Source organism: Myxine glutinosa, chromosome 1 (genome assembly GCF_964187855.1).
Source record: "Myxine glutinosa chromosome 1, kmMyxGlut1.1, whole genome shotgun sequence".
NCBI lineage: Eukaryota > Metazoa > Chordata > Myxini > Myxiniformes > Myxinidae > Myxine > Myxine glutinosa.
This window is the reverse complement of record NC_136261.1, coordinates 405,135,016-405,155,015: the sequence shown is the minus strand read 5'-3', so window position 1 is coordinate 405,155,015 and position 20,000 is coordinate 405,135,016. Positions and strand designations below refer to the sequence as shown.

The window sequence follows — 20,000 nt, the reverse complement described above, 5'->3', positions numbered from 1 at the left end:
TGCCCTTGGCACTCAATTTCTTAGGACCCATGGTTAAAACTAAGAAATTTTCCAAAATAACCAAAATGCGAAAACAAAGCAGCAGCGATATACGGCAGAAATGCTTGCACGGCAAGATAACCACGTGACCGGAACCCACCTGGTGGCGGGTGGCGTCAGCTCCAAAATAACCAAAATGCGAAAACAAAACAGCAGCGATATACGGCAGAGATGCTTGCACGGCAAGATAACCACGTGACCGGAACCCACCTGGTGGCGGGTGGCGTCAGCTCCAAAATAACCAAAATGCGAAAACAAAACAGCAGCGATATACGGCAGAGATGCTTGCACGGCAAGATAACCACGTGACCGGAACCCACCTGGTGGCGGGTGGTGTCAGCTCCAAAATAACCAAAATGCGAAAACAAAACAGCAGCGATATATGGCAGAGATGCTTGCGCGGCAAGATAACCACGTGACTGGAACCCACCTGGTGGCGGGTGGCGTAAGCTCCAAAATAACCAAAATGCTAAAAGAAAGCAGCAGTGATATACGGCAGAAATGCTTGCACGGCAAGATAACCACGTGACCGGAACCCACCTGGTGGCGGGTGGCGTAAGCTCGTAACTCAGATCTCGGCTCGCATCTCAAAGCAATAAACCGCCCGAGCGACGGCTCGTATCTCGGAAAACTCGTAAGTTGGTGCACTCGTAAGTCAAGGTTTCACTGTATATGTATATATATATATATATATATATATATATATATATATATATATATATATATATTGTTACGGAACCCAACATCGGCCTCTGTTCCCCTTATTGAGGGGGGATTAATCCCCTCGTTTATGACTGACCGACGTGGTCCCTGGGGGTCCCAACGCTCCTTTCGGTCAGGAGCAGCCAGGGTATTTGGTCTACAAAAAGTCCCAAGGACCTGAGTGCCACTCCTGACCGTGAAGCAAGGGAGGGACTCCCGCTCGAACCCCGGTTTTAGATGGACTAGTTGCCGAGCGGTTTTAGCAACCCAGAGTTCGAGCCATTTAGCAGTACTAAACCCGATCCGAAACGTTGGCCAAATCGTGCCACAGGTATTCAATGAAGGAAATCACTAAAGCGACTGAATGTGAAGAAGAAGACGAAGGTAGGAAGAACAAATATAATTTATTACTATTATTTACAAGACCAAAAATAACCAAGGAGAAGGAAAGATAATAAAAGAATTTACAGAAGAAGAAGACACAGTGCAATTATTAGCTTATATTATACAGCCTTACTTAACCCAGGACAGAACAAAGACAGACTACGAGCACACTTACATGGGGGATGATAGCAGGAACGAATGCTGGAGGTGGATAGCTGGAGGGGGATAGCTGGAGGGAGAGGAAGGTCCACGGGAACTGGGTCATGGTCGGGCCGGGAGCGGCAGCTCCGTTCCTCCGCGGCCACGGTCGGCACCGCCGTCAACGCCCAAGCAGCTGCGGTCGTGCGAGCTGCCGCGGTACGAGCTCCGCCGGTTCAAACTGTTGCTGTTGTTCGAGCTCCACTGGTGGAGTCAAAGCTGCGTGGTACTGCTCGTGGTACTGCCTCTGGACTCATCTGCCGCATCTCTCTCTCTCTCCTCACCGCAGCATTGTGCTTGCCCAACCTGTCAAGTCGCTTTTGGAAGAGGTGAGAATCAAGCCACAAGCACTTGACCGCCTGGATGCTCTCTCTCTGACTCCCTCAAAGGCTTTCGCGCGCGCTTTTATAGCGCGCCTCCAGATCAACCCGCGCCACGCCCGAGCTGGTCTCTCACCGGTCCTGATTGGCAGGTCGGGGCTCGCTGGCTCCACCCTGTGATGACGATCGGCGGCCAACGCCCTGGATTCGACCGCTCCTCCCCCTTCTTCTCCGATCTGACCGCGTGTTCAATGGTGGTGTTTTGCGGCGAAAACCACAAAGCAGCAGCGGCGAATGCAGAAAACCGCCCAATGCAGTTGGCAATTGATGACAAAAGGGGAATGCGTTTGGAAGTGGAGGCTTTGGGGAATTTGAAAAGGGATTCTACCTTGTTCCAATTTGGTGCAATGCAGTGTTAACTAGTGGGAAGGCAGAACCTTAACCTAATACACATAATAAGGAGATAACTACCGAACAAAGGAAATCTATGATTTGCTACGTGATTGTATATGGAATAACTACGGGAACGACCTTTGACCTTTATACACAACAAATGGAGGAAGGAGGGTGATATTTTACAACAATAAAAAAAACACAATTCTCATATCCACAACAATATATATATATTATCTGTGTGCCAAGTTTCAACCACATCGGTAAATGCATCTCGAAGAAATGGTTGAGGACGTGTTCAATGCTGGGGTTGTTTTTTACAACTAAAACGGCTGCCAGTCAGCCATCTTTGATCGCATTGCGAAACAAAATGATGTGCATATGTCTACCATCATGTGTTGTCTTTGTTGTCCCCCATCGCACCACGGAGCGAAAGGGGGACTATGGTTTTCCCCTCCGTCCGTCCGTGCGAGCGTGCGTGTGGACGTGCGTGCATAAGCGAACGACCGAATTCTAATTTGGTGTGTGGGTGCAACTGGGCATATGGAAGAACCCTATTGAACATTAGGTCGCCACGTCAAAATCCAAGATGGCCGCCGCCATGTATGTCCGAACCTCGTGAGCGGAATATCTTGAAAAATAAATGAACTACTAACTTCGAATCTGTTGTATGGGTGTATCTACGCATAAGGAAGAACGCTATTGAAAATTGGGTCGCCACGTCAAAATCCAATATCGCCGCCTTGCGTCTTCCACTTTGTCAACTCGCATTACTTCACCGACGGGGGACCTAGGTGTAATGCTTGTTCCAAGTATGAACCAAATCGGTCCATACATGTCCGAGATATGGTTGCAGATGCACGGACGGACGGACGAACGGAAAACCCAATCAATAAGCCTGCGTTTTGGCCTAGGTCTATCGGGGGCTAATGAGTTCCCTTACAAGGAACTTTGACGCAGGAGGAGGCCATTTTGCCCATCAAAGCCTGCGCTATTATTGCCAACTCAGGGTTGTTTTTCCGTGCTTCTTCCTTTTCTTATTCATGCCGAGTGTAAAGCAAGGCTGCAGCACATAGCAGTTTTACGTTATTTCTCTGAAATAATCTCATAGAGTGGGTCCCTGTGTCCGGCCATCCATACGTACGTATGTCCGTTAACATTTGACTTAAACATCTTCTCCTCACAAACTATCTCGCCAATATGGCCGAAATTTAGTGCGATGCATCAGGACAGCAAGGTCTCATGGGGTTGTGCTCCCCATCCAGATACACCCCCTATGAAAGGGTTGTTTTGCCCCAAATATTGCTAATTCATTCAAAAATCTTCTTCGCAGAAACTGCCTGACAGATCCAGGCCAAACCTACCACGAGGCATCGGGACCATGCCCTAACCTTGAGTTCTGTTCTCCATAACCGTCTCTGCTGGAAAGGGGGCCAAAGGCTCCCTCCCCTAATCACTCATATTCACTCCAACGTATTTTCCTCACAAACTACATGACCGATATGGACCAAATTTGGTATGATACAACAACAACAACAGTCATTTTAACGCCATTTTCCCTGCAAGAGCGGGGGTTAGCCTTGCGGTCCCCATGACAATCTTCTCCATTTTGCCCTATTTCTGCATCTCCCCTTGTTATGATATCTCCCCTTGTTAAATTTGGTATGATACATCAGAACATTAACGTCTCATGGGGTTGTGCGCCCCATCCAGATCCGCCCCCTATAAAAAGCTAAGAAGGTGGGTTTTGCCTGAAGTTCAGGTAATTTATTTTAAAATCTTCTCAAAAACCATGGGAAATCGCCATCAGTTCCTCACGGGCTATTTTTAAAGTCTTTGGTATGACTTGACCTGGGGTTCAAACCGCAGACCTTCCAGACTCAGAACAGAAACTCTAACCATTACACTACTGAAGCTCGTGGATTACTTTACACCACCCATAACCATTACCCCACTGTGTTTTCAGGTTTGTGACCACATATCAAGTTCTGCCAGATCGTCTCTCAGCTTTTGGACATCATTCTGTGTGTTGACCTCATTCCAACACTTGCAATCATCTGCAAATAGTCCAGTCTGGCATGGGACCCTCACTGAAATGTCATTGATAAATATCACTTTATAGAGTTCACTCAGGAACACTTCCTTGTGTTGCACCACTGCAGACTCTTTGCCAAGTTGATGCAGATCCCTGAACCAGTACTCTCTGACATTTACAGGACAATAAACTCTCTATCCACTGCAGCACCTTCCCAGTTATTCCAATCGTCCTCAACCTTCAGAATAGACGTTGGTGTAGGACGTTGCATATGCTTTTGCAAAATCAAGGAAAAGTACATCTTTGGAATGGTCTTCATCAAGCCGATTCGACCAGTCTTCCATGCATTCAACGAGATGAAGGTCGCGTGCCGATACTGGTTAGCATTCACGAGTTTGGTTGTCCTCCAAAGCCAGTCACCACATTTCAAAGTTGTCCTCCAAAGCGAGTCACCGACTGGGCATCCTCTGTCGTACAAAGTCCTTCCTTGGTACATCTGAACTCCGACCCACCTGCAAGGCCTTCATCCACAGCTTGGTGGTGTACTGACTGCTCTCTCCTCTGGGCTGGCTGCTCAGCTCTGCATCTTGCTCAACTTGACGCTATGGAAACCAAGGCTTTCAAGAACATTGGAATCTCCCAAACTGAAGCTGAGTCTATGGGCCTATTACTTTTACATTGCGGATGGGTCGGTGGTCTCTCTCTGTCTTCTACTGCCTCCTCTCTGGCCTTGCAACCTCTGCTCTTTCCATGCTTTGTCCCTCCACCACCCCCATTCCCGGGTCTCTGCAGGGAGCAAACGGTCCACCATCAACCACATTCTGGTGAAACTCCCAAAATCCATAATCACTGCTCATCTCCATTCATTCGTTCCTGTGTTTGTTTTTACCACCTGTGGAACCAACTTCCACATTCTTTTCAATCTAAACCTTTCATCATGGTTGTAAAGACAGATCTTCACCCCCATCTTAGATCGTCTCCAATGCAAAACCGTGATCTTTTCTACCCCCGTCAACCAATACCCCCACCCGAAGCCCTCCTCCTTCAAATTTCCAGTTTTTCCTACCTGAGAGTTTGTTTCTGTATCCATCTTGTCCAACCCGTGGACGTCCCCGTCCCCTCATTCCTCCCCTCAATCCTGCTGTTGGTGTTTCCCCTTGTCTCTACCGTTCCTTTTGTTCCATCGCGTTCCGATCCATTCAGTGTTGTAGCTCTTCCATGAGCCTTGACTTTGTATACTTAAAAAAATTAAAATATATATTTCATGGGTATTTAATGTTGTAGGAATTGTGAGGAAATAGGATAGTTTGCTCGGTTGAAAGAAAGGATTGGCCTCATTACTTTACAGCAGGTATCAGAGGGTGAAGGATTTGTCAACAAAAGTTGGTTATGTTTGTGGCACGAGTCTGCAGAGATTTGCAGTAGCAACACGTAGCGAGTGCAGGCAGTTGTGAGGGTGTAGTAAGTGCAAGCTGGGTGAGGTAGCTGAAATCGAGTGAGCTCGGAATGAGGCCAGGGAGATCGTTTTAGCACTCAAAAGGAATTTTTGAGGCTTCATCTGCAATAGTGTGTGTGGTTTTGGTCACCACATCTGAGGAAGGATACGGTTGCCTTAGAGACGGTGCGGCATCAGGCTACAAGATTGATACCGGGCCCAGCTAGACTCAGCTACGAGGAGCGGCTGAAGGAGACAGGACTTTATAGATTAGAATGGAGGAGGATAAGTGCAGACAATGGTTCTTCAGCAGAAGAGACAGTGATAGGACCAGGGACTTTAAAAAAAACTTCTTTCATAACATGGCCTTAGAGTAAAGGAGACGAGAGTTAAAGACGGTGGTAAGGTAGGGCCTGGACCTTAACAACCGGGGCCTGGACCTTAACCAAAATCTAATCGACTTGTTATTGTCACCTACCCAACTCATCCACAAAGTTTTGTCACCTACCCAACTCATCCACCAAGTTTTGTCACCTACCCAACTCATCCACGAAGTTTTGTCACCTACCCACTCATCCACCAAGTTTTGTCACCTACCCAACGCATCCACCAAGTTTTGTCACCTACCCAACTCATCCACGAAGTTTTGTCACCTACCCAACTCATCCACGAAGTTTTGTCACCTACCCAACTCATCCACCAAGTTTTTTCACCTACCCAACTCATCCACCAAGTTTTGTCACCTACCCAACTCATCCACCAAGTTTTGTCACCTACCCAACTCATCCACCAAGGTCTTTCACTCATAGAGTAGTTAATGCATGGAATGGTCTCCCTGGAAAGGTAGTGGCGGCAGAAACAATAGATAAGGTTAACTTGGAATTAGATACATGTAGGTACCTGGAATCATTGGAGATGATAGAGGGATTCAGGGATGTTAGCAGGACTGGTAAGTAGTTTGATTATTGATGGGTGATTGTGTACATCTGTGCTTGTTGTGACATCTCTGGGAGGGTCTCGTCAAGGGATCGTGTGTGGTCAGTGTTACCCAGGGTGGCCCTGAAAGTCACTTCAGCACTGCTTCAATTATTCGCACCTTCCCCCCTTCCCTCCCTTCCTCTCCCCCACCATTTTCTGTGGAAACGCTGATAGACGGAATGGCGGACACAAGTTGTTACAGTGTCGAAGAGCGATTGGTTGCTTGTGTCTGGGTGCATGAAAGGGCACACTCCGGCCAAACGATTGCTCAAGTGCGGACAGCTTTCGCGGAACGCTTTGGAAAACCTTCTCCGCCAAAGCAGACCTTGTTGAAATGGGAAAAAAGGGCTTTCGAGACTGGAAGTGTGAAGGACAAGAAGCGCAGTGGAAGACCGGTAACAAGAAGGCACACGTGCGCTGCTGTCATGGCGTCGGTTGACCAGTCGCCGAGAAAGTCAGCGAGAAAGAGAGCCAGCGAACTGGGCATACCGAGGACCACCATGCAAACCCACATGAAAAAAGATCTTCGGTTGAAACCCTGTCGCCCATCATTTGTAAGTACAGTACCGCACAGGCCACTATAAAACCTGCACAGGTATATTCAAAGATTTTGAAGAATGAATGCTTTACTGGCGAGGGTAAAGCGACTTTCAGGCCATCTTGCCCAAACCCCAAAGATATGATGCAAAACAAAATGATAACCACAAAACTACACCACATGGTGGTAAGGTGTTTTTGATGAGGTGTTATGGAGGTATTTTTAACAATGGTGATGAGGTATTGTTGATGAGGTGGTCGTGAGGTGTTTTTAATAATGTGGTGATGAGGTATTGTTGATGAGGTGGTTGTAAGCTGTGTAACATTGTGGTGATGAGGTATTTTTGATGAGGTGGTCGTGAGGTGTTTTAAATAATGTGATATGGTGTTTTGATGAGGTGGTAGTGAGGTGTTTTTTTTAACAATGTGGTGATGACGTATTGTTGATGAGGTGGTCATGAGGTGTTTTTAATGAGGTGTTTTTGATGAGGTTGTATTGAGGAATTTTTAACAATGTGGTGATGAGGTATTGTTGATGTGGTGGTGAGGTGTTTTTAATGTGGTTTTTTATGAGGTGGTAGTGAAATGTTTTAAAGAATGTGGTGATGTGGTGATGAGGTATTGATGAGGTGGTTCTGAGGTGTTTTAACAATGTGGTGATGAGGTGATCGTGAGGTGTTTTTAATATTGGTGATGTGTTTTTGATGAGGTGGTAGTGAAGTGTTTTTAATAATGTGATGAGGTGTTTTTTTATGAGGTGGTAGTGAAGTGTTTTTAATGAGGTGTTTTCATGATGTGGTCGTGAAGTGTTTTTAACAATGTGGTGATGAGGTATTGTTGATGAGGTGGAAGTGGTGTTTTTTGTAATGTGATGATGAGGTGGTAGTGAGGTGTTTTTAATGTGATGAGGTGTTTTATGAGGTGGTAGTGAGGCGTTTTTAACAATGTGGTGATGAGCTATTGTTGACGAGGTGGTTGTGAGGTGTTTTAACAATGTGGTGATCATGAGGTGTTTTTAATATTGGTGATGATGTGTTTTTGATGAGGTGGTAGTGAAGTGTTTTTAATAATGTGGTGATGAGGTGTTAGTGAGGTGTTTTTAATAATGCGATGAGGTGTTTTTTATGAGGTGTTAGTGAGGTGTTTTTAACAACATGGTGATGTATTGTTGAGGTGGTCGTGAGGTGTTTTTAACAATGTGGTGATGAGGTATTGTTGATGAGGTGGTCGTGAGGTGTTTTAATAATGTGATGAGGTGTTTTTTATGAGGTGGTAGTGAAGTGTTTTTAATAATGTGGTGATGAGGTGGTTGTGAGGTTTTTAAAATAATGTGATGTGTTTTTTATGAGGTGGTTGTGAGGTGTTTTTAACAAGGTGGTGATGTGTTTTTGATTAGGTGGTAGTGGGGTGTTTTTACAAATGTGGTGACGAGGTGTTTTGATGAGGTGGTAGTGAGGCATTTTAAATAATGTTTTGATGAGGTGGCAGTGAAGTGTTTTTAATAATGTGGTGATAAGATGGTAGTGAGGTGTTTTTAATAATGTGATGAGGTGATTTTGATGAGGTGGTAGTGAGGTGTTTTTAATAATGTTGTGATGTGGTGGTGTTTCAGGTGTTGATGAGGTGGTTGTGAGGTATTTTTAATGAGGTGTTTTTGATGAGCTGGTATTAAGGTGTTTTTAACAATGTGGTGATGAGGTATTGTTTGAGGTGGTTGTGAAGTGTTTTTAATGATGTGATGAGGTATTGTTGATGAGGTGGTTGTGAGGTGTTTTTAACAATGTGGTGATGAGGTGTTTTTGATGAGGTGGTGGTGAGGTGTTTTGAATAATGTGATGAGGTGTTTTGATGTGGTAGTGAGGTGGTTTTTTAACAATGTGGTGATGAGGTATTGTTGATGAGGTGGTCGTGAGGTGTTTTTAACAATGTGGTGATGTGTTTTTGATGAGGTTGCAGTGAAGTGTTTTTAATAATGTGATGATTAGGGGGTAGCGAGGTGTTTTTAATAGTGATGAGGTGTTTTTTTTAATGATGTGGAAAGTGAGATGTTTCTAACAATGTGGTGATGAGGTGTTTTTGATGAGGTGGTAGTGGGGTGTTTTAAAAAATGTGGTGATGAGGTGTTTTTGATGAGGTGGTAGTGGGGTGTTTTTAAAAATGTGGTGATTAAGTGTTTTTGATTAGGTGGTTGTGAGGAGTTTTTAATAATGAGGTGGTATTGAGGTCAATTATTTAATTTCATGCATGTTGATTACAACAGGCTTGTGGCTTTGTAGCCACATACGAGTAAGTTGAGCCGATCCAAGCTGGTACATGTACATAAGGTGTGATCAAAAAGTTTGGTGAATGGTGCCTCCACTAATGAATGCATGAATGTTGTTGAGGTCAGAGGGCTGGGCTTATTTCGTTGACCCTCTCTCTTGCCAGTGTGCCTGACATTTCTTTGTGCGAACACGTGTTTGCGGCGTATTGTGTTTTTGTAGAAAATGTCGAAGTTTGAGCAACGTGCAAACATGAAATTTTGTTTTAAACTTGCCAAGACGGCCACAGAAACCCACAAAATGCTCGTAACGGTCTACGCAGGTGAAGCTGTGACAAAGAAGACCGTCTTCAAGTGGTTTCAGAGGTTCCGGGAAGGAAACTAGTCGGTGGAAGAGGACGAGAGAAGCGGTCGTCCGTCAACAGCACGAACCGATGAAAACATCGCTCAAGTCCGTACTGTCGTCCAAGCAAACCGACACTTAACCATTCGAGAAATCTCAGAAGGGACCAGTCTTTCGTTTGGTTCCGTCCAGGCCATATTAGCTGACAATTTGAAAATGAGACATGGCATCCTCACAGATGACCGAAGAGAAACATCCGACTTGGTTGATCGATGTGTTTCAAATCCAACATTCTTACCCCAGGTGATAACGGATCCAACATTCTTACCCCAGGTGATGCTTACGAATCCAACATTCTTACCCCAGGTGATAACGGATCCAACATTCTTACCCCAGGTGATGCTTACGAATCCAACATTCTTACCCCAGTTGATAACGGATCCAACATTCTTACCCCAGGTGATGCTTACGAATCCAACATTCTTACCCCAGGTGATTCTTACGAATCCAACATTCTTACCGACACACAACTTTACCCCAGTCTTGGGTTTACCGGCGTGACCTGGAAAGGAATGCAGAGACGCACAAATGAATGTCCAACACTCGTTTATTTGACAAACTAAGAGGAATTATGGAAGTAGGGGATGGTTCGGCCAGTATAAGTGTGGATTGTTCCCTTCTTTGCGAAATTGATAACCTTGATGTAGTCAGGTTCACTATGTTAACAAATATAATTTCGTTCAAAATTTTGGGAGATGAGCAAACATGTACATTTTTGGAATCATCAGAGCATGGAGAATCCGAAAATCAATGTTGGCATTTGCCCAGACACCTGCATGGCCGCCATTTTGGATTTTCAAAATGGCCGCCATAATATACATATTTTGCGCTATCTCGGCTTCTAGTCAACCTAGAAACTTAATTAAATATGCTAATCCTATGTTTTCTGGGTCAAGGAATCCAATAAAGGCCTCAAAATAGTGCTCAGGATTATAGAAAAGCAACAAACAAAGGTTATTGAAAACCATTGTCTTTATATTTGTGATATAACTGTATTACATAATACATGATATTGCAAGTCCTTTGAAGTTATAGGTATGGGTTTATAAAGCAAGAAAGCAGCCTTGTTAGTATCAGATTGAACTATAAGTCCTACACACAGGATCTACTCGGTCTACACCGTTCAGGAATATGCTTTTACAGATCTTCATCACTGTCCTGAGTGTCATTTTCGGCGTTACAGTCCGCGTCATTTTCGCAGTCACTTCCACACAAACAAAGGTCTGTGCAAGCCAAGTTGTGTCTCCTGCATGAACACCTCTGGGTTGTGCAATGGGCTTTGCTTTACACTGGCATCTGACCAACTCTACAATGGCCTGTGCTGCAGGTGGAACCTTCGTGGTGGTAGGTAGAATCTCGCCATGGTCAACAAATGGTCATGGTCAACGCAAATGCCAACATTAATTTTTGGATTCCTCATGCTCTGAATATTCCAAAAATGTATAGTTTTGCTAATCTCCAAAAATTTTGAACGAAAAAACATAGTGAACTTGACTAATATGACGTGTGGGAGAGTCAGCACAAGCTGATCTACCTGCATTTCCAGTGGTGATCTAAATTAAAAGAGTCTTAAAGGCCTTCACTGTTGGAGGCCTGATTACCTGTTGTGGATTTGTTCCAATCAGTGATGATCCTTTAACGAAAAAAATCCTTTTTTGATGTTTTGTCAAAAGTGAAAACTTATTCATATGAATCTCTCCGCACTTGTGCCTGACAGCAAATGGACTCGGCGAGGGTCCCGGAATGGCTGGAGATCCAGGATTTAACGGAGGACTCGCTCCGAGCCACGGTTACGGGTCTCGGGATCGAGATCCTCAGGGCTCTCTGTGCCCGAGCCGAGCCTGTTCCTGCGAGGGTTCGATTCCGTTCTTTGGCCGCATGGGAGTTCACTTCCACCATGTACGCCGAGCTCTGCTGTTTCATGGAGTCTTGCCTTGCGGGGCGAGGATCGGAACTCACTGCCATGACGGGACCTGGAAAGAATGCCGAGGACACGGGAGGACCTGGTGAAGTCCTGTCGGTCAAGGTCGAAGACGAGGTCGCAGTTGGTCCTGATGACGAGAAAACGAACTCGGAACTGGGTGAGTCATGGAAACTGCTTGCAGTTTGTGATAAATCCTTCTTGACATTGTGTAAATCTGCACTGAGTGTGATGTTTGTTAGAGGGTCTTGTCAAGCGATAGTGTGTGGTCGATGTTATATATTCCTCCTGCTCCCTCTCTCACTCCCTCCTCAACCCCCAAAGTTATTGTAACGCCTGGGTGATGTCACTAAGCCTGCCACAAACCTCAATCAGAGCACAATGATATATTCAGTCATTTTGATGGAGTTATTTAATCTGATAATGGTGTAGCACAGGCATGATGGGCCTAACAGCCTCCTCTGTGTCCAATTCTCTTGTTACCTCCACCACTGAAGATGGATGGAAGTTAGGGTCTGTTTGTCTGTACGAGTGTACGTAAGATATCTCAAAAAGTTGTGGACGGGTTCAGACGAACTTTGGTGTATAGGTTGAGTGTACAAGGACGAATTGATAAGATTTTGATGAAGATCCGGATCTGGATCCAATACTTCTTTTAGTGATTCTTCATCATAGGGAGATAGGGCCAAAAACGATACATCGGAGGACATCTCAAAAAGTTATGGATGGATTTGGACGAAACTTGGTGGATAGATTGTGTGTGTGACAAGAACGAATAGATTCGATTTTGGTGAAGATCTGAATATGGATTATGATACGATATTTATTTAATTTTAAAGTTATTCTTCACCAGAGAGATCGGGCCAAAAACTATACAAAGCAGGATATCTAAAAAGGTTTGGACGGATTTGGACGAAACCTGGTGGATCGGTTGGGTTTGTGACAAGAATTAATTGATTCGATTTTGGTGAAGATCGGAATATGGATTCGGATATGAGAATTATTTAATTTTTAAGTAATTCTTCACCATTGAGAGATGGGGCCAAAAACGATATATAGCACAATATTCCAGAAAGTTGTGGACAGGTTATGACAAAACTACGTGGATGAGTTGGTCATGTGTCAAAAACAAGCCGATTCGATTTTGGTTCAGATCTGGCCTATCATTGGGATACAAAACGTAAACTGTTTAAGCCTGGTTATTCCTTTTATGATGAAATGAGGTGAGATGTGTCGTACCCGTTCGTTAGAGTGTTATTGCCGCCACAGCACTTTCTTGGCACAGGTTATGCTAGGTTGTTTGCCATTGCCCTCCCGATGGCAAATCACTTGGCATAATCGGCTTGTTCTTCCCAGCAGTCAGTTATGGCAGGAATTTGGAATTTTCCCAGGTTGCCGGCGATAACCCGCCGACACTTCAAACGTGAAAAACACCGTGGGATGTCTTTTTAATGCCCACCAATGACCCAATGCTGGAAGAAAGGGTCCTCGATTTCAACATCCATCCAGTGATGAACCACCCTGCATGCCGAACACGAGGATGACAGTTTATAGCCGAGATTCAAACCCAGGCTAGAGGGCTCAGAGGCCAGTGTGGTACCTCTCGGCTGTCCTACTAGCCTCTTCATGATTTACAATGACGTAATCAGGTTTTCGATTGGAATCCGAGCCTCGACGCCAAAGGTACAAAACAATTCTGATCGCGGAATCTTGGAAGTGCTGTACCCTGGGAGTTGTAGTTCGGGGCCAAAACATTCGTAATTCCATTACCAGTTGTTAAAATCATCCAAGTTTTGAGCAACCGGGGCCTGGACCTTAACCAAAATCTAATCGACTTGTTTTTGTCACCTAACCAACTCATCCACCAAGTTTTGTCAGAATCCACCCACAACTTTTTGAAATATCATGCAACATATCGTTTTAGCCCTGCCTCTCAGTGGTGAAGAATCCCTTTAAAAAATCTAGTATTTGGATCCGGATCCAGATCTTCACCAAAATCTATTTTGCATGCAAGGTTCTTTTGGGCAATTGAGTGCTCCAGTGGCCATGGGGTCAAAAATTTACAATAATGGAATTATATTTGCATTGCTTCTACAACAACAACAACAACAACAACAACAACAACAGGCATTTTAAGGCCATTTTCCCTGCTAGAGCGGGGGTTAGCCTTGCGGGCCCCATGACAATCTTCTCCATTTTGCCCTATTTTCTACATCCCCCCTTGATAACCCCCTTGCCCACTTTTCTACTTCCACCACCTTTAGCCAAGTTTTTATCGGTCTTCCCCATCCTCTACTTCCTTCTACATTCATTTCAATCGATCTTCTCAACGAGTCACTTTCATTCTTCCACGGCACATGACCAAACCATCTCAACCTGTTTCTCTTCTCAGCATCCATCACAGGCTCTATTCCCATCATCTTTCGCAATTCATCATTTGTCTTCCTCTCTCTCAACGATACTCCACACATCCACCGAACCATTCGCATTTCCACCCTTTCCAGCCTTCGTTGCTGCTCTACGTTCATTACCCATGTCTCGCTCCCATAAATCATAACACTTCTCACACATGCAGCATACACCTTTCCTTCAGCTTCAACGACACTCCCCTCCATATCAGCACGCCACTCAGTTCCCGAAACTTCTTCCATGCACATCTCACTCCAGCAACAGTTGCCGAGTCTGATCCACCTTCTCCATTCGGCATGTCTCCTAGGTAGCAAAATGTTTTCACACCTTCCAGCTTCACGCTGTCTCCAAGGTCCAACTCAACATTTCCTCCATCTGTAGCTCCCTCTGTGCACACCTTCCACTTGAATGTAGCTGCCACACTGGTTAATGACCCTCTCAGATCAACACATTTTCAATGAATCCACTCAGCGCACATTGTGCATTGAATGGAGTTCAGTCCGACACCCTTCCTGCACACAGCACACGGCCACTTCCCAGTTCTTTCCACCTCACCACATGCTTTACCACTTGCCATCACCTTCGTTTTTCCGATATTCACCTTCAGACCTTTTGTCTCCATACATTCCTTCCACTTGTTCATCTTCTCCTTCAGTCCATCCATACTTTCCGCAATCAACACCAGATCATCTGCATACAACAACTCCCACGGTAAACCCTCCTTTACATTCCAAGCCAGCACCTCCATCACAGCTACAAATCGTAGTGGTTTTAGTACTGACCCCTGATGTGCTCCCACCTTCACCTCAAACTCACCACTGTTCCCGTCCTTCGTCCTTACAGCTGTGCGTGCTCTCTCCTACATTGCCATCACTACTCTGATCAACCATTCCTCCACTCATAACTTCCTCAATGCCCATGTCACTACTTTGCGTGGAACCCTATCGAATGCTTTTTCCAGATCAACAAACCCAAGAAACAACTTCTTCCTCTTCTCCATGTACTTCTCCTGCAACTGCCTTACAATAAAAAGCACGTCTGTCGTTCCTCTTCCTGGCATAAATCCAAACTGCATTTCGTCGATCTTCACTTTCTTCCTTATCCTCCTCTCCAACACGTTTTCCAAGACCTTCATTCCATGGTCTAATAACTTTATCGCTCGATACGAGCCACAGTCTGGGTCACCTTTCCCCTTGTATAGAGGGACGAGGGTACTGAGTTCCCAATCCACTGGAATGCGGCCTTCTTTCACCACCAGATTGCAGATCTCTGTCATTCTTTTCACACGCCAACTTCCTGCTGCCTTTAACATATCTCCCACAACTTCGTCGGCCCTCCCGCTTTTCTACTCTTCATTGCTTTTATCACTTCCTCAACTTCCTTCTCAGTTATCCTCTCTGCCGGTCCTAAAACTGGGTTACTCTCGATGTTGCCGTCCCATTCATTCTCTGCATTCAACAGCATTTCCATATATCTCTTCCCTCTTACTTTAATTCCATCTGGGTCCACAATGATTTGTCCCACTTCATCCTTCAAGCAACTCACCCCCATCACATCACACCTCTCTTTCTTCGCTCTCTGTTTTTCAATCCTGAATACCGCTCTCTGACCCTCTTCCGAATCCAAGCGTTCTCCGAACATTTTCCTACATGCCTCCTGCACCTTTGCTTCCTCTTTCTTTTCAGCCTTCTTGGCTGCCTTATAGCTTTCATGCTCTGCCTCTTCTGCCCCCGTACCCTTCGCCTTCTGCCACTCCTTGAACTTCTTCCTCTTCTCGTCAATCCTCTTTCCAACTTCATCATCCCACCACCATGTTTCCGAGTGCCTCGGTGGTCCTTTAGTCCATCCACATACCTCACCCCAACGGCTCCCAACAGACTATCTTTCATTGACTTCCAACCACTTTCAAGCTCAACCACATCATCCTCTGCCATACTCAGCCTCTCTTTTAATGCCTCCCTCACTGTCACCTCTTTCAACCTCCACACCTTCATTCTCGGTTGGTACTTCACCCGCCGAGCTGTCCTCGCACCTTTCACCCTTATGTCGCAGACAACCAAGTGGTGCTGTGAAACAGCCTCCTCCCCCGGGATCACCTTTGTATCCCGGAGGTGTCCCCTATCTCGCCTACGCACCATCAGGTAGTCAACGGTTGTCGTCGACCCACCTGCCATGTATGTAACAAGCTTATTATCCTCTTTCTGGAACTGAGCATTACAAATCAACAAATCAGCTCCATCAACAAACTCCAAAATCCTTTCACCTTCTCCATTCCTCACACCATATCCGTAACCCCCATGAACTCCCTCAAAACCGTTTGTACTCCTTCCCACATGTCCATTTAGGTCTCCTCGTACCACAACAACTTCCTCGTCTTTCACGTTTTCCATCAGCTTCTCTATCGCACACCAGAACTTGTCCTTCTCTTCATTGCTCCGACCGCCCTGCGTAGCATATCCTGAGATGACGTTCACCAAGAGCTTTCCATTCATCATTTTCACCATCATCAACCTTTCACTCACTCTAGTCACACTCACCACACTGTCTACAAACTCCTCAGAAAACAGGACACCAACACCATGCACGCCTTCCGGGCACCCTTGCCCCACAAACTTCTATTTCTGTCCCTGCCTACCCTTCACCATTCTCACACTTCCCTTCCACCTCGTCTCCTGCACATAACATATGTCCACTCTTCTTCTGACCAATACTTCCACCACTTCTCCTGATCTCCCTGTCATTGTCCCTACATTCCATGTCCCAAACCTCAGAAACCGATCTCCACGTATGGCATCAGACGTTTCGTCATCATAAATGGAGTGATTTCCACCCTTGCTTCGATCGGATTCCCCACCTTGATTTTTGACGAGAGGCGGCCGGATGCCCTTCCTGACACCAACCCTTTTAGTCGCCTCTTACGACACGCAGGGATACGGTGTACCTATTCTAAACCGGGGTACACACCGGGTTGCTTCATTGCTTCTAAGGTAGAAAAATGTGTAGAATCCAAGTTTGACGTGTAAATGTTGTAGAATGTGAAACTGTGATTGTATTGTTAATTTCATATCAATGTATCTTAAAAGTGATTTGGATGCCTTTATGATGCATAAGGCCTATATATCATGGGTGCACCACATCTATACAGTTTAAGCTTGATTTTATTTTTTATGCTGTGAACAAACTTTGGTGCATCACGGGTGATGAAAGTTGTGGTCAAGTTTCATTGAAATTGAATATGTAGTTTCAGAGAAGAGAGCAAATACCTACTGTGGGGGGCTCAAATCCCCTGTAGACCTCCTTGGGCCTCGATATTTTAATGCTGTGAACAAACATGGGTGATGAAGGTTGTGGACAAGTTTCATCGAAATTGTGTGTGTAGTTTCAGAGAAGAAAACAAATACCTATTTTGGGGGGGTTCAAACCTGGATCCACTTTGACTTCCGGTCGACCCCTTTACACCCCTGTTTTTTTGTTTAAGGTCGTGAACAAACTTGAGTTGCAACATACCAAATATAATTTTTTCCAAGTTTCGTCACAATCCCATCCGCGCCGCAGTTTCGGAGAATTGGCAAGTGTTTACGGACTGACGGATGGACGATGCACCATCCTCTAAGCTCCCTGGAACTACGTTCCAGATGAGCTAAGAATGTGCATGTTCTGTGTAATTCCATTCCCCAAAAGAGGAAAAGTTTGCTGTGTTTTATTCAAAAGGCTCAAATCTCATTCCATTCATGCCCTCTAACATGGTAACGGATGTCGATAACGGTTCCCAGAAATCGATGTAATTCGGTTCCCTATGGTCACGGAATTACATCTACTTCTGGTAACAAGGCTAACAACTGGTGACGGTGCATCAATCAAAGTCCAAACACCAGATGGCAGCATCTGTAGGTACCTAGGTAGTTCCAATTCTATACACGAGCTGTTTCCAGTTGAAACTGCCAAGAAAATTCCCAGTAGGGAATTCTCAGAAGTGGCAAACTTGGAGAAAGCTCCAACTTCAGTCATTTTACCAGTTGGTTCCATCTAGAGAAATAGAAGGATCTTCCCACGACGGTACTGTTATATTTATGGAGGGAGGTTAGAGAATGTTAGCAAAGGTAGCATTGCATAGAATTAGTATGGACAGTGTGACGTGTAGTAGCATTTCGATGTAATAAGTAGGGAAAATGCAGCTTAAGGTTGTGTTTTGACATGCACCATATGGAGGTTGTGCCGTGTTAATTAGTATTAGGGCTTAAGGTTAATTTCCCCCTGTTTGTTATACCCCCTGTGGCCATTGCTAACGATTATGACATCAGCCGGCCAAGCGTAGCATCGGCTGGCCAATATTCACGCTCCATGGTACAAGTTAGAGCAAAGACACACCTCGGAGAGCCGGAGTTACAATGGTTCCATGGGCAGGAGACGGGACCAGCAAACTCCCCTCCGCCTCCTCCCCCTGAGTGACGCGGCCCGATGGCGTGGGCAGAGCGAGCGCGGAAGGAGGCTGAGAGGAAGGTTCGATATTTGGTGGTGGTATGTGATCATGAGGAGGCTTGTGCTGGGCTGTCTCTGGTGTGCTGCAGGACGTGTCTGCGTTTTCTTCCCTAAGTGGAGGACTTTATTTACCACGCCAAAGGATTGCGGAGTTTTGGACCCAGAAGAGAAAGAGGGCCGTCTTCCCTGCTCGCCTCGATCCTGGGCGCCTTCGGCGTACAGCTTGGCCACCATTTTTTCGGACCTCCTGCTTTTTTGTGGCTTCCGACTTCGATGACTGCTGACATTCCACAATATCCATTGGGCCAGCTGAGTGCCAGAGCTTTTCTTTTTCTTTTCTTACTTCATCCTGTGTGTGTTTTTGTGTCCATGTGAGAGGATCCTAGAATTGGGATTTATTACCTCAGTATTTATTTTCTTTATTCCCTTTCCGTGCCTGGCTTTATTGTACATAATTATTGTTACATTTTTGTTGTGTCATTTATTCATGGGTTCGGGAATAAACCCGTGTTCTGTGAGAATAAGCACTTTGTGGTTCTTCCATCCCGCGTGCCATGACTGCCACAATTGGATAACGCCTTGGAGTTAAAGCCTGTTTCGGTTCATCCGTTCACGGGTCTCGGTGGTAACCAGCTGTGAACAGGGCGGTACTTTGCTGCATTCAGCTGAGCATCCATAAATCCATTCTAACAACAAGTACTTTCACATCTTTACTAGAAACATACATGTCCATCATGTTCATGGAGACAACTTTTGGGTCCAGTAATCTCTATTCAATAAGATTCAATGTCCATCTGTGTGTCACGTAACTCCTGCTGAACTGCTGGCCGCACCCCATTCAGAATGCTGCCAAACGAATCGTCTTGTTTGAGGTTTGCACATGCAACATTTTTCACCCCACGCTCAGGGGACCATTTGCTACTGTTGCCATGGCAATATTCTGCATTGTCCATTTTTGCCTCAGCCTTTAAAACAGCTGTTCACCAACATCTCTTATCTTCCCCCATCCAAAACCTTGATCTTTTCTACTCCCGTTAATACATCCCAAATCCACCTCTTTCAATCTCCGACTTAATTCCTGAAATTCCTATTTGTGTCAATTTGTTTTATACCGTGTACCCCTCCCCTTACCCCCCCCCCCAACCCAAGCCCTCTCCCTTCCACAGATCTCCCGATGTCCATGTTCTCTACTGTTGTGCTTGTGTGCTTCTCTCTCTCTCCCCATCTTGTCTCCCCTCCCTTTATTATGTTTTATGTGCCCGTTCCTGTTTTTTGGTGTTTTATTCCGGCTTTGTGCATCGTGAATGCAGTAATTGACTCACCGTTTCCCCATGAGCAGAGTGGGTCACAGTCGCATGTTTTACACATTATAAATGAATAGCTTTACCATGTTATGTAGAGTTAAAAGTGGAGTTGGTGGAGATCACGGATGAGGAGGTGCGGACAGCATTGAAGAGGTTGGAGGGAAGAGTGTCAAGCATTGATGAGGTGTGTACAGAGATGGTCA

The 20,000-nt window shown here is 45.3% G+C and overlaps 1 protein-coding gene across 1 annotated transcript in view; it reads left to right on the top strand.

The window, feature by feature from the left end:
- Positions 1 to 20,000, top strand: part of LOC144889601 (uncharacterized) — a 60,091-nt gene that overhangs the window by 33,700 nt on the left and 6,391 nt on the right. The window contains exon 2 of the mRNA XM_078770451.1: positions 11,402 to 11,765. Within this exon, the coding sequence (XP_078626577.1) occupies positions 11,402 to 11,765 (364 nt within the window). The remainder of the gene's footprint in view (positions 1 to 11,401; positions 11,766 to 20,000) is intronic.